Raw genomic sequence first — 26735 nt, 5'->3', positions numbered from 1 at the left:
CGGTGGTAAGTTTTAAATAGTCGATTTATTGCATCACTTGATTTACATGTTTGACTTTCCTTTGTCCGACTAACAAGCATGTTCAAAATGGCTGGCTTTATACAGCAGTAGATGTACCCACCCTCTTTATTACCATTGGCTCAGCAGCATGCATACAGAGCTATGGTTGGTTCAGCTACATCGCACTGATTGGATCTCTGATACATCACTCATTCCTTTGTTCTCTAGTTTTAGCTAAATCAGCACTTTCAGTATTAAGCTTAGATCAGTACTTTCATTGTTCTCAGTTTTTAAGCTAAATCATATTAAAATCTATGTTATTAAAATATTATATTCCCTAATCTAACTTTTAACCCCTTCAGTCCTCCTTTTGGCCCTTGGTGATAGCCCAAGATGGCCAACTAACTTCGCCTGCCCGTGCTCCTCGCCCCATCACTGCTGGCCAGGCAGGTGATTGAATTTGCATGGGTATGGCTACTTAAACTACCTCTAAAATTCCTTGCTTCTCTCCCAATCTATACTGTGTTTTAACAACGGTTTTAGCAATGGTTCAGTTACGCCGTCATTTACATCGAGTACAATACAATTCAATTCAATTCAATTTTATTTGTCATATATGCAGCAGACGTGTGTACTTCACAATGAAATGTTGATTTTTCTGAGTCCTCCCAACATTGGAATAAATATGGCATAGCAATGATAAAAATACTAATAGAAATACAGTAATAATAAATAAAACAACAGTAATAATAATAATAAATTATTCGTTCATGAGTCTTATGGCCTGGGGGTAGAAGCTGTTTCGAAACCTGCTGGTACGAGACCGTATGCTTCGCTATCTCTTACCAGACGGGAGCAGGGCAAAGAGGTTGTGGCCAGGGTGGCTCGCGTCTTAGGTGATTCTCAGGGCCTTCCCCCGGCACCTCTTGGGGTAGATATCCTGCACAGCAGGTAGTTTAATTCCTATAGTATGTTGTGCAGCTTTCACCACCATCTGTAGAGCCTTGCAGTCTATGGAGGTGCAGTTGTCATATCAGGTAGTAATGCAGCCGGACAGGATACTCTCGATGGTGCATCGGTAGAAGTTGGTGAGAATCTGGGGGGCCATTCCAAATTTCTTCAGTCTCCTGAGGAAGAACAGGCGTTGGTATGCCTTCTTGGTTACGACATCGATGTGATTGGACCACGTTAAGTCCTCCGTAATGAATACACCCAGGAATTTGAAGCTGCTAACCCTCTCCACCTCAACCGCTTCGATGTAGATTGGGGTGTGTCCCTCCCCCTGCCGCTTCCTGTAGTTCACGATACTCAAACGTAAGTATGATGACAATTAACAACTGCACCACCACCAATACATGAGATGCAATTCTGATCCGGGGTGTATGTCCACCCTAATACCCCAGTCCCAAAGTGTCTGCCACCATGAGGCATCTTCCAGCTTGGCCTCCACATCCTTCCCCAGTTGTTTGGCCTCCTGCTCAATTTGGTGATACTGCTTAATTATCAGTCCGGCCTCTTTCCTCAGTTCCAGTAGGTGTTCTGGTAGTTTCGGGATGTCCTTCCCCTCAGGGAGTACATATTTGAGCATGCTGTCCTTTAGGTCCTCAGTTGGACTCACCCGTTTCTCGCGGGGTGACCATAGGTAGGTTATGGTTGCATGTCTGATCGCTGTTGGGGCCCGGAGGCAGAAGCAGAAACTTGAGCTGGTCACTGGGCACTGGATGTTACCATACTGGTATTGAGATTCACTGGTGGTCACACAGTATTCTCCTTTTCCCCAGTGTGCTGCTCGCATTGGCTCATGGCGGGCGCTGGAAATTTCAAGGGTACAGTTTAGGGTGTTGAAGCCGCACATGGCTCCTGGCCCCGTCCCCACGGGATGTGGACAGACTATGTTACTCCCCCTTTCTCTACATCCCTCTAGCGAGATCCTCATCAAGAAGGAACCTTTCTGGGTTGCATAACTGGGTGCGTGGTGGTATCTGAGCCAATTGCCGTCTCTTATGACCCCGACATTCTCTACCTCATAGAGGGGCTTGAATTCCCATTCCTGCAGACTGGGTACAGCTAATACCATTCCTATCAGCCTCAGGTGAGTGGTAACACAATATTTAGTTGTCAGGTAGACCCTTATAAGTCCTCGTAGGGTGCATGAAGAGCAATTGCCGCTCTCTGGTGCCGTCTTGCAGTGCACTATCCGTAATCCAATCTAGCACATCTCCATTGTGGAGCTGTGCTAGATTATGTCGCACCTCCCCCACTAGCCATGCACCATAGGCCACGCACATTCGCTCCATAGAGGCCTGATTGGTTATGTTATGCAGGGTGGCGGTGACATGGTTAACTGTATGGGCATGGTTTTCCAAAACTTGCACGGACTCTAATATGGTTTTAGCCAAGTCTTCACCAGTCTGTCCCTGTTGTCCCTCCAACTTATTTGCCTTTAACATGAGGTCCCTTGGTTCGGATGTTAGATGATTCACCTTGCTATTGATTTCCGCTATATCCAGGGAATTAACTGTGGCTGTCCCTGCAGTGGCTATATCATTTACTAGGTTCCTCTTGCGGCGAGATAGGCTCAACCACATGCGTCCCCCAGAGGTCCAGAGGGCATCAGTAACTGTCATGTCGAGGAGCCGATGATAAAACAGCCTTGTACACCACTCGCACCATTTGGGTAACCCCATCTGGCTAATATTGAGGACAACCGAAACTATGTCATGGTGTACATTCTCAAATAAGCGCCTATCAGAATCCTGGATCACGAGCCCCCCTTTGGGTCCCGAGCTAGTCTGCGGACACTTCAAGGATTCCTCCGTAGTCAAAGTGGTGGGCTTCGGGGCCCCTGTTACTGGGTTGGTCGGTGTGGTTGTGGTGGTGGGAGTATCCCGGGGATTCAGCTTCCAACCGGCAGCAGCAGCGAGAGCGGACCTGGGCGGAGACTGAGTGCAGAGACCGAGGATTTAAGGAGCGGGGAGAGAGAGAGTGGCCCAGACTCACCAGAGGCAGCAGCGACAGCGGCCCTGGGTGGAGACGGAGCGCAGAGAACGAGGATTTAAGGAGCGGGGAGAGAGAGAAATAAAAAGTAATCGAAGTGTGATGACACCAGAAAGCAGGTAAGTGATTGGTTGGTGAGTATTTCTCTCTTTCTTGCTATTTTCCAAACCTAATTTTTGTGGTTATAATTTCTAAGGCCTCTGTTGTGTAGCGGGGAGTGCTAGGAAACAAGGGCCCTTGAGTATATCATTTAATTGTAGTGTAATTAGTGGTATTGATTTCATTTAATTTAATTTGAATTAATTAAAAGGTAATTCATGGCAGCACAGCTCGGCCCCGTGGCATGCTCCTCCTGCACTATGTGGTAAATCAGGGACACTTCCTGTGTCCCTGACGACCATGTGTGCGGTAAGTGTATCCAGCTGCAGCGACTGGCAGACTACATTGCGGCGCTGGAGCTGCGAATGGATGCATACTGGAGCATTTGCGATGCTGAGGACATCATGGATAGCTCGTTTAGGGAGTTGGTCACACCGCAGGTAAAGGCTGCACAGGTAAGAAGGGAATGGGTGACCACCAGGCAGAGTAGTAGGCGCAGGCAGGTAGTGCAGGGGTCCCCTGTGGCCATCCCCCTCTCAAACAGATATACCACTTTGGATATTGTTGAGGGAGATGGCTTATCGGGGGAAGGCAACAGTAGCCAACTTCCTGGCACCATGGGTGGTTCTGCTGCACAGGACGGGAGGAAAAAGAGCAGGAGAGCTATAGTGATAGGGGATTCTATTGTAAGGGGAATAGATAGGCGTTTCTGCAGCTGCAAATGAGACTCCAGGATGGTATGTTGCCTCCCTGGTGCAAGGGTCAAGGATGTCTCGGGTCGGCTGCAGGGCATTCTGGAGGGGGAGGGTGAAAAGCCAGCTGTCGTGGTACATATAGGTATCAACGATATAGGTTAAAAACGGGATGAGCTCCTAAAAGCTGAATATAGGGAGATAGGAGGTAAATTAAAAAATAGGACCTCAAAGGTAGTAATCTCAGGATTGCTACCAGTGGCACATGCTAGTCAGAGTAGACATAGAAGGATATTTCAGATGAATATGTGGCTAGAGGAATGGTGCAAGGGGGAGGGATTCAAATTCCTAGGACATTGGAACCGGTTCTGGGGGAGGTGGAACCAGTACAAACTGGACGGTTTGCACCTGTGCAGGACTGGGACCGATGTCCTAGGGGGAGTGTTTGCTAGTGCTGTTGGGGAGGGTTTAAACTAAAATGGCAGGGGGTTGGAACCTGTGCAGGGAGACAGAGGAAAGGGAAGCAAGGATAGAAGCAAAAGACAGGAAGGAGAAAAGCAAAAGTGGAAGACAGAGAAATCAAGTGTGTAAATCAAACAGGGCCACAGTAAATAATAATTCTAAAAGGACTAAGAGTGTTAAAAAAAACAAGCCCAAAGGCTTTGTATCTTAATGCGAGGAGCATTCGTAATAAGGTGGATGAATTAGCTGCGCAAATAGATGTAAACGGATATGATATAATTGGGATTACGGAGTCATGGCTCCAGGGTGCCCAAGGCTGGGAATTCAACATCCAGGGGTATTCAATATTCAGGAAGGACAGGCAAAAAGGAAAAGGAGGTGGGGTAGCATTGCTGGTTAAAGAGGAGATTAACACAATAGTAAGGAAGGATATTAGCTCTGATGATGTGGAATCTGTATGGGTAGAGCTGAGAAATACCAAGGGCAGAAAACGTTAGTAGGAGTTGTATACAGACCCCCAAACAGTAATGCTGAGGTTGGGGATGGCATTAAACGGGAAATTAGAGACGCGTGCAATAAGGGCACAGCAGTTATCATGGGTGACTTTAATCTACATATAGATTGGGCTAACCAAATTAGTAACAATACTGTGGAGGAGGAGTTCCTAGAGTATATACAGGATGGTTTCCTGGACCAATATGTCGAGGAACCAACTAGAGATCAGGCCATCTTAGATTGGGTATTATGTAATGAGAAAGGATTGATTAGCAATCTTGTTGTGCGAGGCCCTTTGGGGAGGAACAATCATAATATGATAGAATTCTTCATTAAGATGGAGAGTGAAGTAGTTGATTCAGAGACTAGTGTCCTGAATTTAAATAAAGGAAACTATGATGGTATGAGGCACGAGTTGGCTAGGATGGATTGGGGAATGTTACTTAAAGGGTTGACGGTGGATAGGCAATGGCAAACATTTAAAGATCGCATGGATGAACTACAGAATTTGTTCATCCCTGTCTGGCATAAAAATAAAACAAAAAAAGTGGCGCAACCGTGGCTAACAAGGGAAATTAGGGATAGCATAAGATCCAAGGAGAGAACATATAAATTGGCCAGAAAAAGCAGCAAACCTGAGGATTGGGAGGAGTTTAGGATTCAGCAAAGGAGGACAAAAGGATTAATTAAGAGGGGGAAAATAGAGTATGAGAGTAAGGTTGCAGGGAATATAAAAACTAACTGTAAAAGCTTCTATAGATATGTGAAGAGAAAAAGATTGGTGAAGTCAAGCGTAGGTCCCTTGCAGTCAGAATCAGGGGAATTTATAATGGGGAACAAAGAAATGGCTGACCAATTAAATACATACCTTGGTTCTGCCTTCACAAAGGAGGACACAAATAACCTCCCAGAGATGTCGGGGAATATAGGGTCTAGTGAGAGGGAGGAACTGAATGAAATCAGTATTTGTAGGGAAATGGTGTTAGGGAAATTGATGGGATTGAAGGCCGATAAATCCTCAGGGCCTGATAATCTACATCCTAGAGTACTTAAGGAAGTAGCCCTAGAAATAGTAGATGCATTGCTGGTCATCTTCCAAAATTCTTTAGACTCTGGCACAGTTCCCATGGATTGGAGGGTAGCTAATGTTACCCCACTATTTAAAAAAGGTGGTAGAGAGAAAACAGGGAATTATAGACCGGTAAGCCTGACATCGGTAGTGGGGAAAATGTTAGAGTCCATTATAAAAGATATAATAGCAGAGCACTTGGAAAACAGTGACAGGATCGGACAAAGTCAACATGGATTTACAAAAGGTAAATCATGCTTGACTAATCTACTGGAATTTTTTGAGGATGCAACTGGTAGAATAGATAAGGGAGAACCAGTGGATGTGGTGTATTTAGACGTTCAGAAGGCTTTCGATAAGGTCCCGCATAAAAGATTAGCATGTAAAGTTAAAGCACATGGGACTGGGGGAAAGGTACTGACTTGGTTAGAGAACTGGTTGGCAGACAGGAAGCAAAGAGTTGGAATAAACGGGTCTTTTTCCGAGTGGCAGGCAGTGACTAGTGGGGTACCGCAGGGATCGGTGCTAGGACCCCAGCTATTCACAATATATATTAATGATCTAGAGGAGGGAACTAGATGTAATACCTTCAAGTTTGCAGACGAAACAAAGCTGGGTGGACGTGTGTGCTGTGAGAAGGATGCTGAGAAACTCCAGTATGATTTGGACAGGTTGGGAGATTGGGCAGATGCATGGCAGATGCAGTATAATGTGGATAAATGCGAGGTTATCCACTTTGGTGGCAACAACAGGAAGGCAGATTATTATCTGAATGGCAGTAGAAACATAGAAACATAGAAGATAGGAGCAGGAGTAGGCCATTCGGCCCTTTGAGCCTGCTCCGCCATTCAATGAGATCATGGCTGATCATCCAAATTCAGTACACTGTCCCTGCCTTCTCCCCATATCCCTTGATCCCTTTAGCCTCAAGAAATATATCCAACTCTTTCTTGAATATATTTAATGAACTGGCCTCCACCGCCCTCTGTGGCAGAGAATTCCACAGGTTCACCACTCTCTGGGTGAAGAAATTCCTCCTCATTTCAGTCCTAAATGGCTTACCCCTTATCCTTAGACTATGACCCCTGGTTCTGGACTCCCCGGCCATCAGAAACATCCTTCCTTCATCTAGTCTGTCCAGACCTGACAGAATTTTATAGGTTTCGATGAGATCCCCTCTAAATCTTCTAAACTCCAGTGAGTATAAGCCCAATTGACACAATCTCTCCTCGTACGTCATTCCTGCCATCCCAGGTATCAGCCTGGTGAATCTTCGCTGCACTCCCTCCATGGCAAGAATGTCCTTCCTCAGGTAAGGTGACCAAAACTGCACACAATACTCAAGGTGCGGTCTCACCAAGGCCCTGTACAACTGCAGCAAGACATCCTTGTTTTTGTACTCGAACCCTCTTGCTACGAAGGCCAACATACCATTTGATGTAAGAAAAAGGAGGCTTACCATCAAGTAACTTTAAAGTAAGCTTTAAGTAACTTATAAACACACTATATACAAGAGAGGTCTTTACCATGCCTCTGGTAGAAGCCTCTTACAATACTGAACAGACCAGTATTTATACCAGTCCAACAGGAAGTGACACATGACAGGAAGTGAGGTATGTACACAGTTCATAGTTCATAGTTCACAGTTCACAGGAAGTGATGACATAACTTCCCGGAAGTTATTATTTTTATCACATTCTTCCCTCCTGCAGGTTTAGGAGGCTGTGGTCTACCTTTTGGTCCGCAGCCGCCGAACAAGGAAGAGTCGCACCCGTTTGGATTCCCGTCGTAGAGGGTCGCTGGTCCGCTTACATGCGGTTGGCCATTGGTCAGAGTCCGTGTGGCCTGGATTGCCCTGTGAAGGGTCGGGGAGATCATGGCTTCGAGTACGAGCCCCAATAGGTTCAAAGTCAGACTGCCTCTGTTCAGAGGGAGGTGCAGAGCTGGTCTGTGGTGGACCAGTACTTTCATGCGTGGTACTGGGAGGGTCGCAACCTTGAGCACGGGGTTCTACCGGCACCAAGCTAGTTGGTGTCCGATCAGGATCCTGGAGAGGGGTACCCGATAGGTCCCAAGAGTTTCCTGGTGAAATGCCATCACCCGATGTCCCACTAGGTCCTGGTGGGCAGGGAGCCAGATCCCGTAATGATACGGTAGATTCTCGGCCGTCGGAATATCGTATGTTTGCATAGGTGGGGTTGGCATCGGTTAGTTCGACCTCGTCTACAAGAGGGTCATTTTTAGACGTCCGAACGTATCTTTGGAGTAATACAGGTCCAGGAGTAGTTAGCCATGACGGGAGTGATGTCCCATGAGATGAGCGACGCTGGAATCCAAAGAACCGCTCATGAGGTGTAGTATTTGTGGCTGTAGAAAGCAGGGACCGTATAGAGTGCAATGCATCCGGAAGCACTGTTTCCCATTGCTGGTCTGGTAGGCCCCGAGATCTTAAAGCGAGACGTACGGAATTCCAGATGATACCGTTATACCTCTCTACCTGCCCATTTCCGATGGGATGGTATGGTGTTGTTTTGCTTGTAGCAATTCCCCGTTCTGAGAGGTAGTCCTTGAGTTCCCTCGACATAAAGGATGGACCCCGATCTGAGTGAATATAAGCCGGCATGCCACAGAGAGAAAATACCTGCTCAAGGCAGCAGATTACTGTGGACGCCAGCATATTGGAGCAGGGGAAGGCAAACGGAAAACGTGAATATTCGTCGATCATGGTGAGCAAATATGTGTTCCGAGTTGAAGAGGGCACTGGGCCCTTAAAATCAATGCTAAGTCGTTGCATCGGTTGGGTTGCATGTATGAGTATACCATCTGAGGGGCGGAAGAACTGAGGTTTTAATTCCGCACAAAGCCGGCATTCTGAGCATATTTTCTTTACATCTCCAGTGGAAAAAGGGAGATTCCGTGATCGTACGAAATGTAGCATGCGCGTAACGCCAGGATGACACAAACCATTGTGGACATCCATGAGAGTGGAGGATGACATAGTGGAGCAGAATGCCCGTGTGAGGGTGTCCGGGGCCACATTCTCCTTGCCAGGCCGATAGAGAATGGTATAACCAAAAGAGGCCAGTTCCATCCTCCAAAGTTGTATTTTATTATTCTTAATTTTGGTTCGCTTTCGATTATCGAGCATGAAGGCGACTGATCGTTGGTCCGTGATCAATGTAAAGTGCTGGCGAGCTAGAAAATGGTTCCACTTCCGTACTGCCTCTATGATGGCTGTGGCTTCTTTCTCAACCGGAGGATAATGTAGCTCGGCACCTTGTAAGGTCCTGGACATAAATGCTACAGGACGACCTTCCTGATTCAGAGTAGCCGAGATCGCCACCTCCGAGGCATCACATTCAACCACGAAAGGGAGATTCTCATCAATGGAGTGAAGAGCCGCTTTCTCCAACTGTTTTTTTGAGAAGGTTAAAGGCTGCAACAGCCGCTGTTCCCAGTGGAAATGATCTAGCATGCAGCAAGGGTTGGATTTTGTCCGAAAAATGAGGAATCCATTTAGCGTAGTATGCAAACAGACCGAGAGCCCGACGTAAAGAAGCCGGATTCTTAGGTGACGGGAGCTCTTGGAGCGGGCGAAGTCTTTCTGGGTCTGGCTTAATGATACCATTGCCTACGCAGTAGCCAAGGATGTTGATGGTCGGTTGCGACTCAACAGATTTGGATTCATTCAGGGTCAAATTACGGCGATGGAGGGCGTCCCGAAATTTTTGGAGGTTGGAGTCATGTTCCTGTTGATCGTGACCTGCAATGGTAATGTTATCAAGATAGGGAAAAGTGTCCCTTAGGTTTTCCTGCTTAACCAGGCCATCCATTGCCCGTTGAAAGACAGCCACTCCATTAGTAACCCCGAATGGGAGGCGACGAAATTGGTACAGCCGTCCATTAGCCTCAAAGGCTGTGTACTGCTTATCTGAGACCTTCAAGGGTAACTGATGATAGGCACTTTTTAAATCGTAAGTTGAGAACACTTTGTATTCGGCCAGTTTATTAACCATATCATCAATGCGTGGCAATGGGTAGGCGTCCAAGTCGGTATATTGATTGATGGTTTGCGAATAATCGATGCATAGTCGCTGTTTGTGAGGTTTTAGAGGGTTCTTGACAATGACGACTTGAGCCCGCCAGGGCGACGAACATGGTTCAATGATATCCTCTGCTAGAAGTCGAGAGATTTCAGCCGCAATAAAAGATTGGTCTTCCTGATTAAAGCGCCGCGATTTCGTTATTATCGGTTGGCATTGAGGCGGAATACTGGCAAATAATGAGGGATCATCAAGTGAAGCTGCTGATAATGCACAAAATGGTAATTTAGACGGTATATTAGAAATAGTAAGTCCGGGTTTGGATCCACCAAACTCAATGGTGAGTTTCTTATGCTGTTTTTGGAAGTCCAGTCCTAAGAGGAGATCACTACATAAGTCCTTGAGCACCGAAAGTCGGGTGGAGGGATACATACGACCATGAAGTGTCATATCAACAACACAAAAGCCGGAGATTCTGGTATTAAGTGATAACTGGGCCATCGCAATTGCCTGGTCCGATGGGAAGACATGTAGTTTCAATTTCGCAACAATCTGTTCCTTAATGAAACTATCAGTACTTCCTGAGTCAATTAAGGCATCTAAGGTATGCCCTTTAATTGAAATTTTTGTGGCTGCATGAGACAGGTTCTGTGGGCAAGCAGCTGTAATTGGTGTCGTTGCACAGAGAGTGGCTGAAACTCTCGGTGTGCTTCTTCGGGAGAGAGCTCGAGAGGAAGCTTGATAGGTCCTAGCTGGAGCATCTTGATAGGCCCTAATTGGGGCAGTTCGGTAGGCCTTAGCTGGATTGGCCCTCGTAGAGGCCCTTGATAGGCAAACTTTAGCAAAGTGTCCTTTTTTCCCGCAATAACTGCAGATTGCATTGCGAGCAGGGCAGGTTTTCCTAGGGTGAAAAGCATCTCCACAAAAGAAGCATTCCTTCCTAGATTGCCAAGAGGCTGCTAAAGTGGGGTCGTCCTCCTCTTCTTCATCAGAATTATCAGAATTAGATTCCCCCATGATAGGGTTCACCTGAGACCGCTTGAATTGTCTGGTTGCAGCTACAGCAGCAGATCGAGATCTGGGCAGCTGATAGAGGTCTGCATTTCTCTTTGCCAAATCCAGTGAACAAGCTAGGTCAAAAGCTTTTTGTAGCTCAAGTGTTTTACTTTCTAGTAGACGCTGGCGTATAAATGGAGAGGCAATCCCACAGATGAAAGCATCACGAATCATTTCTTGGCGGTACAGCTCAGCTGAGGCTGCCTGAAAGTTACAATCTACGCTGAGCCTGCGAAGTTCTTGCAGGAATTCGTCAATTGATTCCCCTGGCCCTTGTCGGGCTGTGGCCAGTAGATGTCTAGCATAGACCTCATTTGGGGTCTTGGCATACAGTTTCTTAAGTGCCCGAATCACCTCATCGTAATTATCCCATTCATCAACATATTCGAACACTTTTGGGGTCACATAATTGATAAGTATCTTCAATCTAGCAGGAGCATCCGCTTCACATTCATCCAGAAAATGCTCAAAAGTACGGTACCAATGCTTCCATACCCTGCCAGCTGCTGGTGCATTCGGGTCCAAGTCCAGACGAATAGGTCTAAGGATTTTCTCCATGATGGGTGGTTCCCTGGATCCTTAATTCCGAGTTTGTCCGAAGGTCTAGTATTTGTGAGTGTAAATACTAAGTTACTTAAATTGATGTAAGAAAAAGGAGGCTTACCATCAAGTAACTTTAAAGTAAGCTTTAAGTAACTTATAAACACACTATATACAAGAGAGGTCTTTACCATGCCTCTGGTAGAAGCCTCTTACAATACTGAACAGACCAGTATTTATACCAGTCCAACAGGAAGTGACACATGACAGGAAGTGAGGTATGTACACAGTTCATAGTTCATAGTTCACAGTTCACAGGAAGTGATGACATAACTTCCCGGAAGTTATTATTTTTATCACACCATTTGCCTTCTTAACCGCCTGCTGCACCTGCATGCTTACCTTCAGCGACTGGTGCACAAGAACACCCAGGTCTCTTTGCACTTCCCCTTCTCCCAATCTATTGCCATTCAAATAATAATCTGCCTTCCTGTTTTTGCCACCAAAGTGGATAACCTCACATTTATCCACATTATAGTGCATTTGCCATGTTTCTGCCCCATCACCCAACCTGTCCAAATCATACTGGAGTTTCTCAGTATCCTCCTCACAGCACACACGCCCACCCAGCTTTGTGTCATCTGCAAACTTGGAGATATTACATCTAGTTCCCTCATCCAGATCATTTATATATATTGTGAATAGCTGGGGTCCAAGGACCGATCCCTGCGGTACCCCACTAGTCACTGCCTGCCACTCGGAAAAAGAGCCGTTTATTCCAACTCTTTGTTTCCTGTCTGCCAACCAGTTCTCTATCCAAGTCAATACCTTGCCCCCAATCCCATGTGCCTTAATTTTACACGCTAATCTCTTATGTGGGACCTTATCGAAAGCCTTCTGAAAGTCCAAATACACCACATCCACTGGTTCTCCCTTATCTATTTTACCAGTTACATCCTCAAAAATATTCCAGTAGATTAGTCAAGCATGATTTACCTTTTGTAAATCCATGTTGACTTTGTCCGATCCTGTCACTGCTTTCCAAGTGCTCTGCTATTACATCTTTTATAATGGACTCTAGCATTTTCTCCACTACCGATGTCAGGCTCACCGGTCTATAATTCCCGGCTTTTTCTCTGCCACCTTTTTTGAATAGTGGGGTAACATTAGCTACCCTCCAATCCATGGGTACTGTTCCAGAGTCTATCGAGTTCTGGAAGATGACCAGCAATGCATCTACTATTTCTAGGGCCACTTCCTTAAGTACCCTGGGATGTAGATTATCAGGCCCTGGGGATTTATCAGCCTTCAGTCCCATCAATTTTCCTAACACCATTTCCCTACAAATACTGATTTCTTTCAGTTCCACCCTTTCATCAGACCCTATGTTCCGCGGTATTTCTGGAAGGTTATTTGTGTCCTCCTTTGTGAAGACAGAACCAAAATATGTATTTAGTTGGTCTGCCATTTCTTTGCTCCCCATTATAAATTCCCCCCCATTATAAATTCCCCCGATTCTGACTGCAAGAGACCTACGCTTGACTTCACCAATCTTTTTCTCTTCACATATCTATAAAAGCTTTTACAGTCAGTTTTTATGTTCCCTGAAAGCTTACTCTCATATTCTATTTTCCCTTTCTTAATTAATCCCGTTGTCCTCCTTTGTTGAATCCTAAACTGCTCCCAATCCTCAGGATTATTGCTTTTTCTGGCCAATTTGTATGTCCTCTCCTTGGATCATCATGCTATCCCTAATTTCCCTTGTTAGCCATGGTTGAGTCACCTTTTGTATTTTATTTTTATGCCAAACTGGGATGAACAACTTCTGTCGTTCATCCATTCGGTCTTTGAATGTTTGCCATTGCCTATCCACCGTCAACCCTTTGAGCGCCATTCCCCAATCAATGCTACCCAACTCGCTCCTCAGACCATTGTAGTTTCCTTTATTTAAATTGAGGACCCTAGTTTTTGAGTCAACTACTTCATTCTCCATCTTAATGAAGAATTCGATCATATTATTATCGCTCCGACCCAAGGGGCCTCGTACAACAAGATTGCTAATTAATCCTTTCTCGTTACATAATACCCAGTCTAAGATGGCCTGATCTCTGGTTGGTTCCTCGACATATTGGTCCAGGAAACCATCCCGTAAACACTCCAGGAATTCCTCCTCCACAATATTGTTACTAATTTGGTTAGCCCAATCTATATGTAGATTAAAGTCACCCATGATGACTGCTGTGCCCTTATTGCACGCTTCTTTAATTTCCCTTTTAATGCCATCCCCAACCTCCGCCTTACTGTTTGGAGGTCTATATATCACTCCCACTAATGTTTTTTTCCCCTTAGTATTTCTCAATTCCACCCATACAGATTCCACCTCATCAGAGCTAATATCCTTCATTACAATTGTGTTAATCCCTTCTTTAACCAGTAATGCTACCCCTCCTCCCTTTCCTTTTTGCCTATCTTTCCTGAATATCGAATACCCCTGGATGTTGAGTTCCCAGTCTTGGCCGTCCTTGAGCCACGTTTCCGTAATCCCAACCAAATCATATTCGTTTACCTCTATTTGCGCAGCCAATTCATCCACCTTATTACAAATGCTCCTCGCATTAAGGCACAAAGCCTTCAGGCTTGTTTTTTTAACGCTCTTAGACCTATTAGAATTATTATTTACTGTGGCCACGTTTGATTTAAACCGTTGATTTCTCTGACTGCCACTTTTGTTTTTCTCCTTCCTATCTTTTGCTTTTATCCTTGTTTCCCTTTCCTCTGTCTCCCTGCTCAGGTTCCCAACCCCCTTCCATTTTAGTTTAAACCCTCCCCCACAGCACTAGCAAACACTCCCCCTAGGACATCGGTTCCAGCCCTGCCCAGGTGCAGACCGTCCGGTTTGAACTGGTCCCACCTCCCCCAGAACCGGTTCCAATGTCCCAGGAACTTGATTCCCTCCCCCTGGCACCATTCCTCTAGCCACGTATTCATCTGAAGTATCCTTCTATTTCTACTCTGACTAGCACGTGGCACTGGTAGCAATCCTGAGATTACTACCTTTGAGGTCCTGTTTTTTAATTTACCTCCTAACTCCCTATATTCCGCTTTTAGGACCTCATCCCGCTTTTTACCTATATCGTTGGTGCCTATATGCACCACGACAACTGGCTGTTCACCCTCCCCTTCCAAGATGTTCTGCAGCCGCTCGGAGACATCCTTGACCCTTGCACCAGGGAGGCAACACACCATCCTGGAGTCTCATTTGCGGCCGCAGAAACGCCTATCTATTCCCCTTACAATTGAATCCCCTATTACTATAGCTCTACCACTCTTTTCCTCCCATTCTGTGCAGCAGAGCCACCCCTGGTGCCAGGAAGTTGGCTGCTGCTGCCTTCCTCTGATAAGCCATCCCCCCAACAGTACTCAAAGTGGTATATCTGTTGGAGAGGGGGATGGCCACAGGGGACCCCTGCACTACCTGCCTGCGCCTAGTACTTTGCCTGTTGGTCACCCGTTCCCTTTCTTCCTGTCCAACCTCTACCTGAGGTGTGTCCAACTCCGTAAACGTGCTATTCACGATGTCCCGAGCATCATGAGCGCTCCAGTATGCATCCAATCGCAGCTCCAGTGCCGCAATGCGGTCTGTCAGTAGCTGCAGCTGGGTGCACTTCCTGCACATGTAGTTGTCAGGGACACAGGAAGTGTCCCTGAGTTCCCACATCTCGCAGGAGGAGCAGATCACGGGGCTGGGCTGTCCTGCCATGACTTACCCTTTAATTAATTGAGTTTAAATTAAATCAATCAATCCCACTAATTACACTACAGTTAAATAGTTTACCAACAGTCCCCGCTACACCAGAGAGACCTTAGAAACTATAAAACAGAGTTAAAGTTTAAAAAAGAGAGAAATACTCACCAACCAATCACTTACCTGCTTCCTGCTGACGTCACACTTGGATTACTTTTTACCTCTCTCCCGGAACCTGGATTGGTCGGGCCTCTGGTGATCCCTCGCAGGTCCGCTGCCTCTCCGGTCTCGGGCTCTGGGCCTCGCTGCCTCGGGCTGCTCTTTAAGTAGCTCCACCGCCTCTGGTGATCCCTCACAGGTCCGCTGCCTCTCAGCTCTCGGGGCTCTGGGCCTCGCTGCCTCGGGCTGCTGTTTAAGTACCTCCGCCGCCTCTGGTGATCCCTCGCAGGTCCGCTGCCTCTCCGGTCTCGGGGCTCTGGGCCTCGCTGCCTCGGGCTGCTGTTTAAGTACCTCCACTTAGATTGGGAGAAGGGGAAGTGCAACGAGACCTGGGTGTCCTTGTGCACCGGTCGCTGAAGGTAAGCATGCAGGTGCAGCAGGCGGTTAAGAAGGCAAATGGTATGTTGGTCTTCATAGCGAGAGGATTTGAGTACAGGAGCAAGGATGTCTTGCTGCAGTTGTACAGGGCCTTGGTGAGACCACACCTTGAGTATTGTGTGCAGTTTTAGTCACCTTATCTGAGGAAGGATGTTCTTGCCATGGAGGGAGTGCAGCGAAGATTCACTAGACTGGTACCTGGGATGGCAGGAATGACGTATGAGGAGAGATTGGGTCGATTGGGCTTATATTCGCTGGAGTTTAGAAGAATGAGAGGGGATCTCATTGAAACTTATAAAATTCTAACAGGACTAGACAGACTAGATGCAGGAAGGATGTTCCCAACGGCGGGGGAGTCCAGAATCAGGGGTCACAGTCTAAAGATAAGGGGTAAGCCATTTAGGACAGAGATGAGGAGGAATTTCTTCACCCAGAGAGTGGTGAACCTGTGGAATTCTCTACCACAAAAGGCAGTTGAGGCCAATTCATTAAATATATTCAAGAAGGAGTTAGATATATATTTCTTAAGGCTAAAGGGAATCAAGGGATATGGAGAGAAGGCAGGGACAGTGTACTGAATTTGGATGATCAGCCATGATCTCATTGAATGACGGAGCAGGCTCGAGGGGCCGAATGGCCTACTCCTGCTCCTATCTTCTATGTTTCTATGTTTCTATGTCTCCTTCTGTGGTCGCCGTGGCCAGGCATATCAATAAGGTCATCCATATCTGAGTCCCGTAGAGGGAGATAAACAGTGGACGCCGGTCGTGACCGGTTTTGTCCTTATTATTTACTATGCTTTTGAATTTCTTAAGTTGCGTCCAGTGTTTCCACCGACCTTTTCCTTTCATATTTACGCATGCGCAAGTGTCGCTGGTCATTAGGACCTCGTAGGGTCCCTGCCAGCGAGGTGCCCATCCTGGTCTGGCGGGTAAGACTCTTACCATCACCCTGTCCCCTACTACTGGTAAATTTTGTTCTTTCTCTGTTTCCTCCAATTCCATATCCTGGCTATTTGTTGCTCCCTGACTTCCTGTCTCAGATCATGCAGTTGTTTGCATAGTTCCTTAATAAACCGCCTAATCCTGTCCTGGGCTGGTCCCACATCCTCACTACCCGTGATCGTGCCCTCGGGCAGTCTCATGGCCTGCCCAGTCATTGATTCAAACTTGGTTAGTCCGGTTGTGTGATTGGGCGTAGCCCTCAACCTCATTAGGATGCTTGGTAGTAGGTCCGCCCATCCCCTGCCGGTCTTGGCATTGGCCTTTGCGAGTGATGCCTTTAAGGTTCTATGGGTGGTATGGTTTGTGAAACCTCTGTTTTACTCCTAATAGGCCGCATGTCTGCTTAATGCCTTTGCCAGTGAAGTGTGTTCCCTGATCTGAGTCTATTTGCAGTGGCACCCCCCATCGGGGTACTATTTCTTCAACGAAAATCTTTGCGGCGGTGGTAGCAGAGCAATCCCTTGTGGCGAATGCTTCTACCCATTGTGTGAACTGGTCTATCACCACTAGGCAATACGTTTTACCTCTGCTAGGGGGCAGAGGTCCAGTGAAGTCTATCTGGAACTGCTCCCAAGGCCCCTTAGGCCGAAGCTGGTGGGACAATCTGATCTTTACGGCCTTGTACTGGGCACAGGTAATAACATCTGTGGCAATATTTTGCTACGTCCCTGCCCATCCCCGGCCACCACCAGCACCATTCTATACAGGGAGTGCATAGCATTTCTTCCGGAGTGTTGCTTCCCATGATAGATTTTGAGCAGGTTTTGCCGTATGCATTCAGGGGCCACTACTCGTCCCTCCTTTTTCCAAATCCCATGCTCATCCTTGCCTACCCCTTTCCTTTTCCACCCTTCCTTCTCTGTTTCAGTCATTTCCTCATGTAATTTTTGCACATTTACTTCCTCTGGACCGACGGCACAAGCTGCCACCGGCTCCAGGGTCTCCATCTCCACAGCCCCCTTTGCTGCCTCGTCTGCCCACTGATTTCCCCTTTGGCTATCATCCTGGACTTTCTGGTGTGTCTTGACCTTTATTACTGATGCCTGTCTGGGCAGCTTCACCGCCTCGACCAATTCCCTAACTGTCTCCTCGTGTTGTATATTTCCCCCACCAGAGGTTAAATATCCCCGTCTGCTCCAGGCGATCATGTAATCGTGGACCACCCCAAAAGCATATCTGCTCCCTGTATAGATGTTTGTGGTCTGGCCTTTAGCTAATTTCAGGGCTTCAGTGAGGGCCATTAATTCGGCGACCTGTGCGGAAAGTCCCCCTGGGAGCCTCTCCTTTGCCACCGTGTCACCCTCACTATTCACCACCGCCCATCCCGTTCTCGGGACCCCGTCTATGTACTTTTGCGATCCGTCCACAAATAGGATTAGGTCCGCGTTGTCTTCCCGGATCCCACTGAGGTCTTTGGAGTCAATGGCCTCCCTACACTCGTGCTCTTCTCCCATGTCCGTGATGCCTTCTGCGGGGTTGGAGCCCATATCTCTGACTATTTTTACTGCCTTAACCCATGGTAATAGTATGGCCTCCCTGGTAGCCTTTTGGCTATCTGAGACTGTTTTTAATCTGCCTGTGTTTAATAACTCCACCAGGGTATGTTTCGTGTGTAAGATAACTTCTCCCATCATAACTATCGGCTCACTAGTCCTCACAGCCCAGGTCACGCAATTGATTGCGGCCACACACCGGGGCATTCCGGTGACGACCGGGGATTGTTTTGTGGAGAAGTATGCCATGGGCCTCATTCGGTCCCCGTGTACCTGCGTCACTACTGTGCTATAGTGTCCATTGTCATTGTTTGTATAAATGTGGAATGGTCTCTCCATACCTGGCAACCCGAGTGCTGGGGCTGATATGAGCGCCTGTTTCAGTTGTGTGTTCGTCCTTTCCTGTTCCTCCCCCCATTCTATGGGATCCAGTGCCGCCTTCCCTCCTTTCATTAAGACCTGTATGGGGGCGGCCATTTGTGAGAATCCCTCTATAAAACTACGACAGTAGTTGAAGAGGTCCATGACCCTGCGCACATTCAGTGGTCGGGGCATTTTTCTAATGGCTTCCTTTCGGTCTAGAGGCATTGACCTCTTTCCTTGTTCTATGTCGTACCCCAAATACTGCACCCTTGTCTGGCCTATCTGGGCCTTCTTAGGATTTGCCTTGAGGCCAGCGTTTGTCAGAGTCTCTAGGACCATCACGACTGCCCCCACCTGTCCTCCAGTCGTTACGGAGGTGATAAGGAGGTCATCCACATACTGTAGTATAGTACTGTTGTACCGGGTCAGATCGAGGGGTTCTAGAATCGAGCTCATAGCTCGCGGTGAAATATTGCTGGACTATTGTGGAATCCTTGCAGGACCCGCGTCCACGTATACTGCCTATTCTCTATCGTGAAGGCAAATTTCTCTTGTGACTCCTGTGCCAATGGAATCGACCAAAATCTGTTAGCTATGTCCAAGACAGTGAATATTTTGTACTCTGGCTTGAGACCATTGAATATTGTTGCCGGACTGGCAACTATGGGATACTCCTTTGGGGTTACATCATTTAAGGCTGTATAATCGATGGTTAAGTGGTACGACCCATCCGGTTTTCCCACTGACCAGACTGGTGAGTTAGTCGAGGAGATTGTTGGTCGCACCACTCCCCACTCCTCGAGCTGGCGGGCAATGTCCGCTACTGCTCGCTGGGCTTCGGGGATTATTGGGTACTGTCTATGTGATTTGTGCTGTGGTCCCTTTATTGTTACAGGCGTTGTCTTTACTAGTCCGCAATCTTGCTTATCCTTCGCCCATACCTCCGGGACCTGTTGACAGATCAAACCCCAGGCTCCCTTTTCCTTCCAGTCTATTTCAATAAGGCTGGCCATCCCTAGGCAGGCCGTTCCTGCAGCGATGGCCTCGGTTGGGTAGCTGTGTGATTTGACCAAACTACTCACCCCTTTTTTGGGTCTATTAGGGCTTCTAACTCCCGGAGTATATCAATTCCCAGGACCGTGCCCTCTGTGGTTTTGCAGACCCACAGGTGGGTCGGGATCATCAGCTCGCCTACCTCCAGCAGTATGGTCTCACTCCGTTAGGCTTGGAGAGGTCTTCCACCTATTCCTGCTATAACTATGTGGTGTCGGGTAGTGGGGAGGGGTAAGTCGGTTATGGATACAGAGGCTCCGGTGTCTATTAACATTCTGCACCGCCGGCCCCCTAACAGTGCGTCAATAAACATCCGAGGGTCCCCCACTCCAGTCCTTCCGGGGGCCGGTACGACCTATTTCTCTACGGCTAATTTTATCATTTCCCTGACTTCTTCTCGGGTCAGGGGGGTGCTAGACTGTACTATCCCCTGTCTAGGTCCCTGGCCCTCTTTGCCCTCTCCTCTGTCCCAGCAATCTGCTCGTTAGTGGCCTGTCTTACAGCAGTTACCACACCTCTGGTCCTTGTTCCCTTTCTCCATTTTACATTCGCGGGCCTTGTGTCCGGGTTTGCCGCAGTTGTAACAATTCCCAGAACAGGTCACCACTGCTACCCTCCCGCTGTGTGCTTCCTTACCCTTTCTGCTTCTCGTATCTACCTCAATGGCCCACTCCACAACTTCCTCAAAGTCAGTTCCCACCGGTATTCCTAATTCAAGGATCTCCTGGTGTTCTGCACGAAGTCCTTCCTTCAACATTTTTAGAAACACTGGATCGTCTCTGCCTGGGTTATCTGTTCCCGAGAAGTCGTAATACGTGGTGTATTTTCACTCCGCGTACTCATGAGCCCTTTCGCCTTTATTCTGGGTTGGTCCCACCACCGCTGACCAGTTAGATTGGGCTTCCCCATGTCCCCCCTTTACCAATCGCTTAAAACGGTTGTATCTTCCTAGCTGATTCAATCCCCATGCATCCTTCCAATTTCCACTAAGGATTAAGTTGGGCATCCCTAGTCAGGTTTGCCAGGGTACCTTGGACTTTACGAGGACATGTATATCTTCCGGGTGAAGTGAGTGTACATCTATCATCTCCTCCAACTTATTCCAAAAGTCAGTGTTTGCATGGTTTGTTTTAGGGGTCGGGATGTCCCTCGTCATCATCTGTTTCTCGGCTGGGGTGAACGGGACAAATCGTACTGTAGTCTGAGCCTGCCCATTTCCCACTTGTCTAATCTCTGTCGTAATAGGGGCCATGGCCATTACGCCCTTCGTCCCGGTTTCAGGCAGTGGCGGGGCCAATGGTCCCTCTGCGCCATATTTAGGTGGGGCTCCCAACCCCCGTCATCGTCCTGTCTGTCGTAATCTGCGGCTTCCTTCTCTAATTCTCCCCAGTCAACGTCGTCATTATCGTCTGTTACTCTAAACCTTGGTCCCGGTGCCTGCATCACACTGACCTTAACCTTTTCCTTTTCTATATAACTTTGTACATGTTTACTGAGTCCTAAGTAGCTACTAATAATGATAAGTATTCCCTTCTCTTCCTTACCTTTACACTGGACGCCCCACCATTGCCTTTGCCTGTCCGGACTGTCGTTTGGACTCCAGCCTTTCTTTTTCATTTTCTCAATTAGTTTCTTATTTTTTCCTGCTATAAATTTGGTCATGGACCCTTCCGGTCCCCAATCTTCCCCTCCTGTGGCCATTTTTTTTTATACCTCTGGCCTGCGCAAACGGTAACTCGGACCTTCCTGCTACAACGCGGTTCTGGTTACCTACGGCGGCTCGCGGTTCTACTGTGCAGAGATCACTCCAGTACCCGCTAGTCTCCTGTTCTGATTCTTTACAGTCTCACGTCCAGCCTTCTGGGGTTCCGCACCTAACTATGGGTGGTAATATAAGCTACTCACCCGACTTGCTGTCCAATTATGGTTGGTCGTTTGACTGCGTCCTGGGAATCCTGCCGATTACTCCAAGTTGTTGTGGGATTTCTCTCTGCCCCAAAGCAGATGGAGACGAGCATGTACTGGTTCCAAGCAATCTTTATTCAAGCACATGCAGGGAGAGGCCCTTTCAGTCTGAGCTGAGACAGGAGTCTAATTTTTACATCCGAGCAGTTGGCTTATATACAATCTTACATCTTGTTTCATTCACATCTTCGGGACTTGGCCAATTAATTTTCCAAGTCACGTACACTTAATCACATCTCCACAAACCACATCTTGTTTATCTCATTTGCCCTGTTTCCACACCTGCCATTGTTCTATCCAACATACATACGCTTAACCTCATCTTCGCAAATCACATCTTGGCGGTTCAATGTATGGCCTCCTTGATTCTTTTACTCCCCCAATCATCATGTAATATGCTTTTTCCAACTGTCTTTGTTCTGCCAGACTTCTCCTTTATTACATCAGCCAGCTAGTCAGTTAAGCCACTAATCTAACTTTTAACCCCTTTAATATAAAGGGCATCTATGCTGATGGAATAGATGGCAGGTGAAGTAGAGATGATAGAAGCAATCTATCAATGGTGAGAGAGGTAAGGAGGTCAGACTGGATGGAGACTTGTGTAAAGACTTGCAGCATGATGAATCTGTTGTGGAAATGCAGTGAGGAAGTGCTTGTGGCTGAGGGTAGATATCTCTGTAGGGTGGGAGCTTTTACTTTACATTTGAAGTGATCAACTCAACAGCTGATACAATGGCCACTGAACTCCTGCCTCAGCATGACACACATGGTCCACAACCAGCGTGGACCCCGTGGGTGAGCTGTCAAATGCAAAAGGTAACCTGAAAATCATTCATAAGTGGCTCTAAACAAGCTCCCGACCCGCTGCGGAAAAAAACACTTTCCCACCCGACCCGCCACCGATCGCGCTGAACCTCTGCAAAATTCCAGCCTGAGTTCTTCCTGTATCAGCAGTTAGTTGCTGGCCCACAACTGTTTCATTATAACAGATTTGTTTTTAAAATCTTTCATATAGATAACATCTCAAAGAGTCCAAGCCATCTCATCACAACGGTTGCTGTTGTCTGTGGCTGTGTTTTCATCATCGTGCTTGCAGTCACCGGTTTCCAAAGGTAAGGCTCCATTAGCTAACACTTGTTTATCTGTCAGCATTTAATACTGTCAGGTGGACAGCAGGCACACACAGAACTGTGACCGTGTTATTTGAACTGATTTCAACAACTAGTTGTTACTGCTGCTACTGGAAATGACTCTTATCTGTGATATCTTCAGAAGGCCCCAAGAAATAAATCACCAAAAGTGATCAATTACCTTAAGAGTACTGCCACTCTGTTCCTCGTGGGGAATGAAGGATTGTTTGTCCTTTTATCTTTGGGCTGATGATGGCCTTGGGTGGTGCTCCTCAAGCAGCAGGATTTCATTCCAAGTTCTGCCTCCACAACGGGGTGGATGCCTCTGTTGCTCCACCACAGGTCCAGGGAATATACCCCAAATATTTAAATGACTCAGTTGCCAGGATTTGGGACAGAGCTCAATAGTAAGCGAAAGGGGTGGGCGAAAGTCCCACCCCATCACACTGCAACCCCTTGAAAGGGTTTTCTAAATTTTTAGGTTCCTCTGTAGAAATCCAGAGACAATGAACAGGTTACCTAAGGCATGCTATAGGAGATTACACACATGTTCAAGCGCTGGTTCATAGGGGGCTGACTTTTGTGATGGGTGTAAGAAAAGTATCTGGTAAGAGCCCGAACAGTAACGATTCAAGGATGGAACTGGAGACCTTCCTAATCCACATGGCTCACTACCAGGCTGTCATCCATTTACCAACAGAGTCATCTGTAAGGTTTGCATGTAGCAACAAACTTAAAAAATAACCTGTTTCTTTCTATCTAGATATCAGCAGAGGCACAAGGACAAGAGTGAGACTGTGATCAAATGTGAATTATGTATCAAATATTTCTCATCTAAAAATGGTGCCAGGCGAGGTGACAGCATTGGAAACAACACACATGCTAATTCACCATCCACATGACTCAACAGCTGCAATTTCTAGAGTTTATCACTTTTTATAAAAGCCTCAGACTTCCTTTCCTGTAGAAGATGTCTATTCATTCAAGTTCTACAGCTTTTTCTTGATCTCCATGATGTTCCACCATTCTGAAACCATTCAACTATGGAGACAAGCATTCTATGGACCCATTTCGTCCTCCGCTTTTATTGTAATCGGCTCCCACTACCTCTCTTAGTCTAGGATACCTTGAAGATGAAACCAGGTGTATTTATGCAGCTGCTGACCAACAACTGCAGTTGTTGGAAATGCAACGAGTGTGTCTGCCTCTGCTGCTGTACAGTGCATTGGGTCGAGAGGGACTCTTTCTCTTTCTGTAAAGTGCACTGGAACTATAGGTAGTCTCTCTCTCTGTAAAGTGCACTGGGTCTATGGGGACTCTTTCTCTTTCTGTAAAGTGCACTGGGTCTGTGGGGACTCTCTCTCTCTGTAAAATGCACTGGGTCTGTGGGGACTCTCTCTGTAAAGTGCACTGGGTCTATGGGGACTCTTTCTCTTTCTGTGAAGTGCACTGGAACTATAGGTAGTCTCTCTGTAAAGTGCACTGTGTCTGTGGGGACTCTCTCTGTAAAGTGCACTGGGTCTATGGGGACTCTTTCTCTTTCTGTGAAGTGCACTGGAACTATAGGTAGTCTCTCTGTAAAGTGCACTGGGTCTGTGGGGACTCTTTCTCTTTCTGTAAAGTGCACTGGAACTATAGGTAGTCTCTCTCTGTGTAAAGTGCACTGGGTCTGTGGGGACTCTTTGGGCTGGATTTTGTCATTGGGGCAGGCTGGGGTCGTGTCATCCGCTTTTCATGTTATCCACCCGATTCCAAATCGATGTGGGAGATTGATGCGATTTTCACATAATTGGGCAATTGAGTCCCAGCGTGTGGAAACCCATGGCCCAATTAGTTTTTTCAGTCTGAAACTCGCCTCTGATGACGTCATCATTGCTGCTGCATTTAAGGTCTGCAAGAAGCCTTGCTTCTTCTGCAGACTGCCAACCTTTTGGCCTTTGCAGTGAGAGGGACCTGGAGGCAGAATGAGCAGCGGGATACCTAAGTCTGCTCCCAGATTTGATGGCGTCGCCCTGCAAGCTTTGGTGGAGAGAGCAAGAGCTAATAAGGAGGTGCTCTTCCCTTCTTCAGGAGGAAGAAGCCTCCCCAGCAGACGAAGGCAGTGTGGATCCAGGTGGCCCAGGAGGTCAACACATTGTCGCTGATCCGCAGAACCTGGCTTCAGTGCAGGAAGAGGTTTCATGACCTTCTGCGCACTGTAAAAGTGAGTATGACTTTCCCATCACCTTCAATCTGATCCCCATTGCCTCTCCTCACCAGCACTCAGCTTTAGCAACCTCTTCCTCCACACCCCACTTGACACTGACATCCCTGCACCCTTACCCATTCCCTCTCTCTCTATGGTCACATTCACCTAACTATTCGACTATGCAGCCCTCACACTCCCTATCACTGTGATGCTATGAAAACAACTTACAAAACACAGGGAGGGCTCCAGGTCTTGCTGCACCATTGCGCAGATGTCACCCACTACCTCTCGCGAAAGTCGGAGCCGCCTTTGGCACTGCTGCTCACTCAGGTTGAGGTAGCTGATCCTCTGTCTGTAGACCCTGCTCGGGGGGTATCTCCTGCGCCGACGGGCTTCCATGGGCTGGCGCCTTCTGGCCTGTGCTGCTTCAGGTGGGTGAGCAGCAGCTTGGCGCTCCTGTTGTTGCCGCTGCTGTTGTTCATGGTTCTGTTGCTGCCACGGCTGGTCTTCATCCTCATCTGATGTCCAGGAGGAAAGGAAATAAATGGTTCCCATGCTTCTGGTAGATGCCTCAGTTGAGGAAGCGCTCAGTCAAGGTGGCAAGAGGGATTTCCCAGGAGGTCACACTGGAGATGGGTGTCAGGCTCCAAACTTCCACAGCTATGGTTATGCCTGCTAAAAGTTCCCCCAGACCTGAGACAACAAAGTCCTGCCACCTGCAAATGATGACTGATCAAATCTCCTATTTAATGGTGGAGCTGCAGCTGATAGTCAGCAATCCAATTGTGCTCCCGCCAGGTTTCACCGTCGTGTTTCAGAGGAGATGTGAATCACGTGGGAAACATGCTAAAATCGGAAAGGCCTCTCAAAATGGGATTATAGAGGCAATTTAGTGGTTGTTAAGGGCCTTAAGGGCCTATCCCGCCTCTTGGAGGCGGGACGGAGACGGGATCAGAAACCACGCATTTGGGAAAATTGCATGGAGGCGGGGTCGGGCCCGCCTGACACATTTTGCAATTTTAACACCCCACACACTCCATTCCCGCCTCCTCGGGCCTCACAAAATCCAGCCCTTTCTCTTTCTGTAAATTGCACAGGAACTATAGGTAGTCTCTCTCTCTTTCTGTAAAGTGCACTGGGTCTATGGCGACTCTTTCTCTTTCTGTAAAGTGTGCTGAGTCTATGGGGAGTCCCTTTTTCTCTTTTGTAAAGTGTGTTGGAATTCCTCTCTCCCCTCCTTTCTACCTGATGTACACTGGGACTGGAGAGAAAACTTTGCTGCACATAATTAGCCACTATGGTTTCCTCTGAAACTTGGACAAAACTACATACATGCCCTTACACTCTGCAATGTACATTGTGTATATGCCAACACACACCCAATGGCGCTCTGAGATTCAGAAGAAACGGAGGCACCTACTGTGTATTGGCCAGTAGTGTAATCATATGTTACCTTTATGTACTGAAATATCACCTACCAACCAGAGGAGTTGGATACCTGTGATAGGTAGCTATGAAATGGCAGCTTTAATGTGTATCATGATATCCTGGCTTTCATTGGATTCTAGGGTATTCTGTTGGCTTCTCATGTTAAACCAGAGCCGATATGTTATTCCACTGCCATAGGCACATCCAGATGGCAGCAATGTAGCCAGTACCAGTATTATGTTCATTAATAAATAGACATTCTTATTATGAACACAGCTAGCTTTTGCTAGACACTTTATTGAGCACATGTGGACTA

The 26735-nt window shown here is 47.2% G+C and overlaps 1 protein-coding gene across 1 annotated transcript in view; it reads left to right on the top strand.

The window, feature by feature from the left end:
• LOC147106703 (eosinophil peroxidase-like) overlaps window positions 1–23705 on the top strand; it is a 124370-nt gene extending 100665 nt beyond the window's left edge. Inside the window, exons 15-16 of the mRNA XM_086008504.1 lie at window positions 22689–22785; window positions 23567–23705. Coding sequence (XP_085864630.1) covers window positions 22689–22785; window positions 23567–23705 — 236 coding nt within the window. The remainder of the gene's footprint in view (window positions 1–22688; window positions 22786–23566) is intronic.
• The last annotated feature ends 3030 nt before the right edge of the window (window positions 23706–26735 follow it).

This window comes from Somniosus microcephalus, chromosome 15, assembly GCF_052327205.1.
Source record: "Somniosus microcephalus isolate GS21.2 chromosome 15, FLI_Smic_1.0, whole genome shotgun sequence".
Lineage (NCBI taxonomy): Eukaryota > Metazoa > Chordata > Chondrichthyes > Squaliformes > Somniosidae > Somniosus > Somniosus microcephalus.
This window is presented reverse-complemented; position numbering and strand designations above follow the sequence as displayed.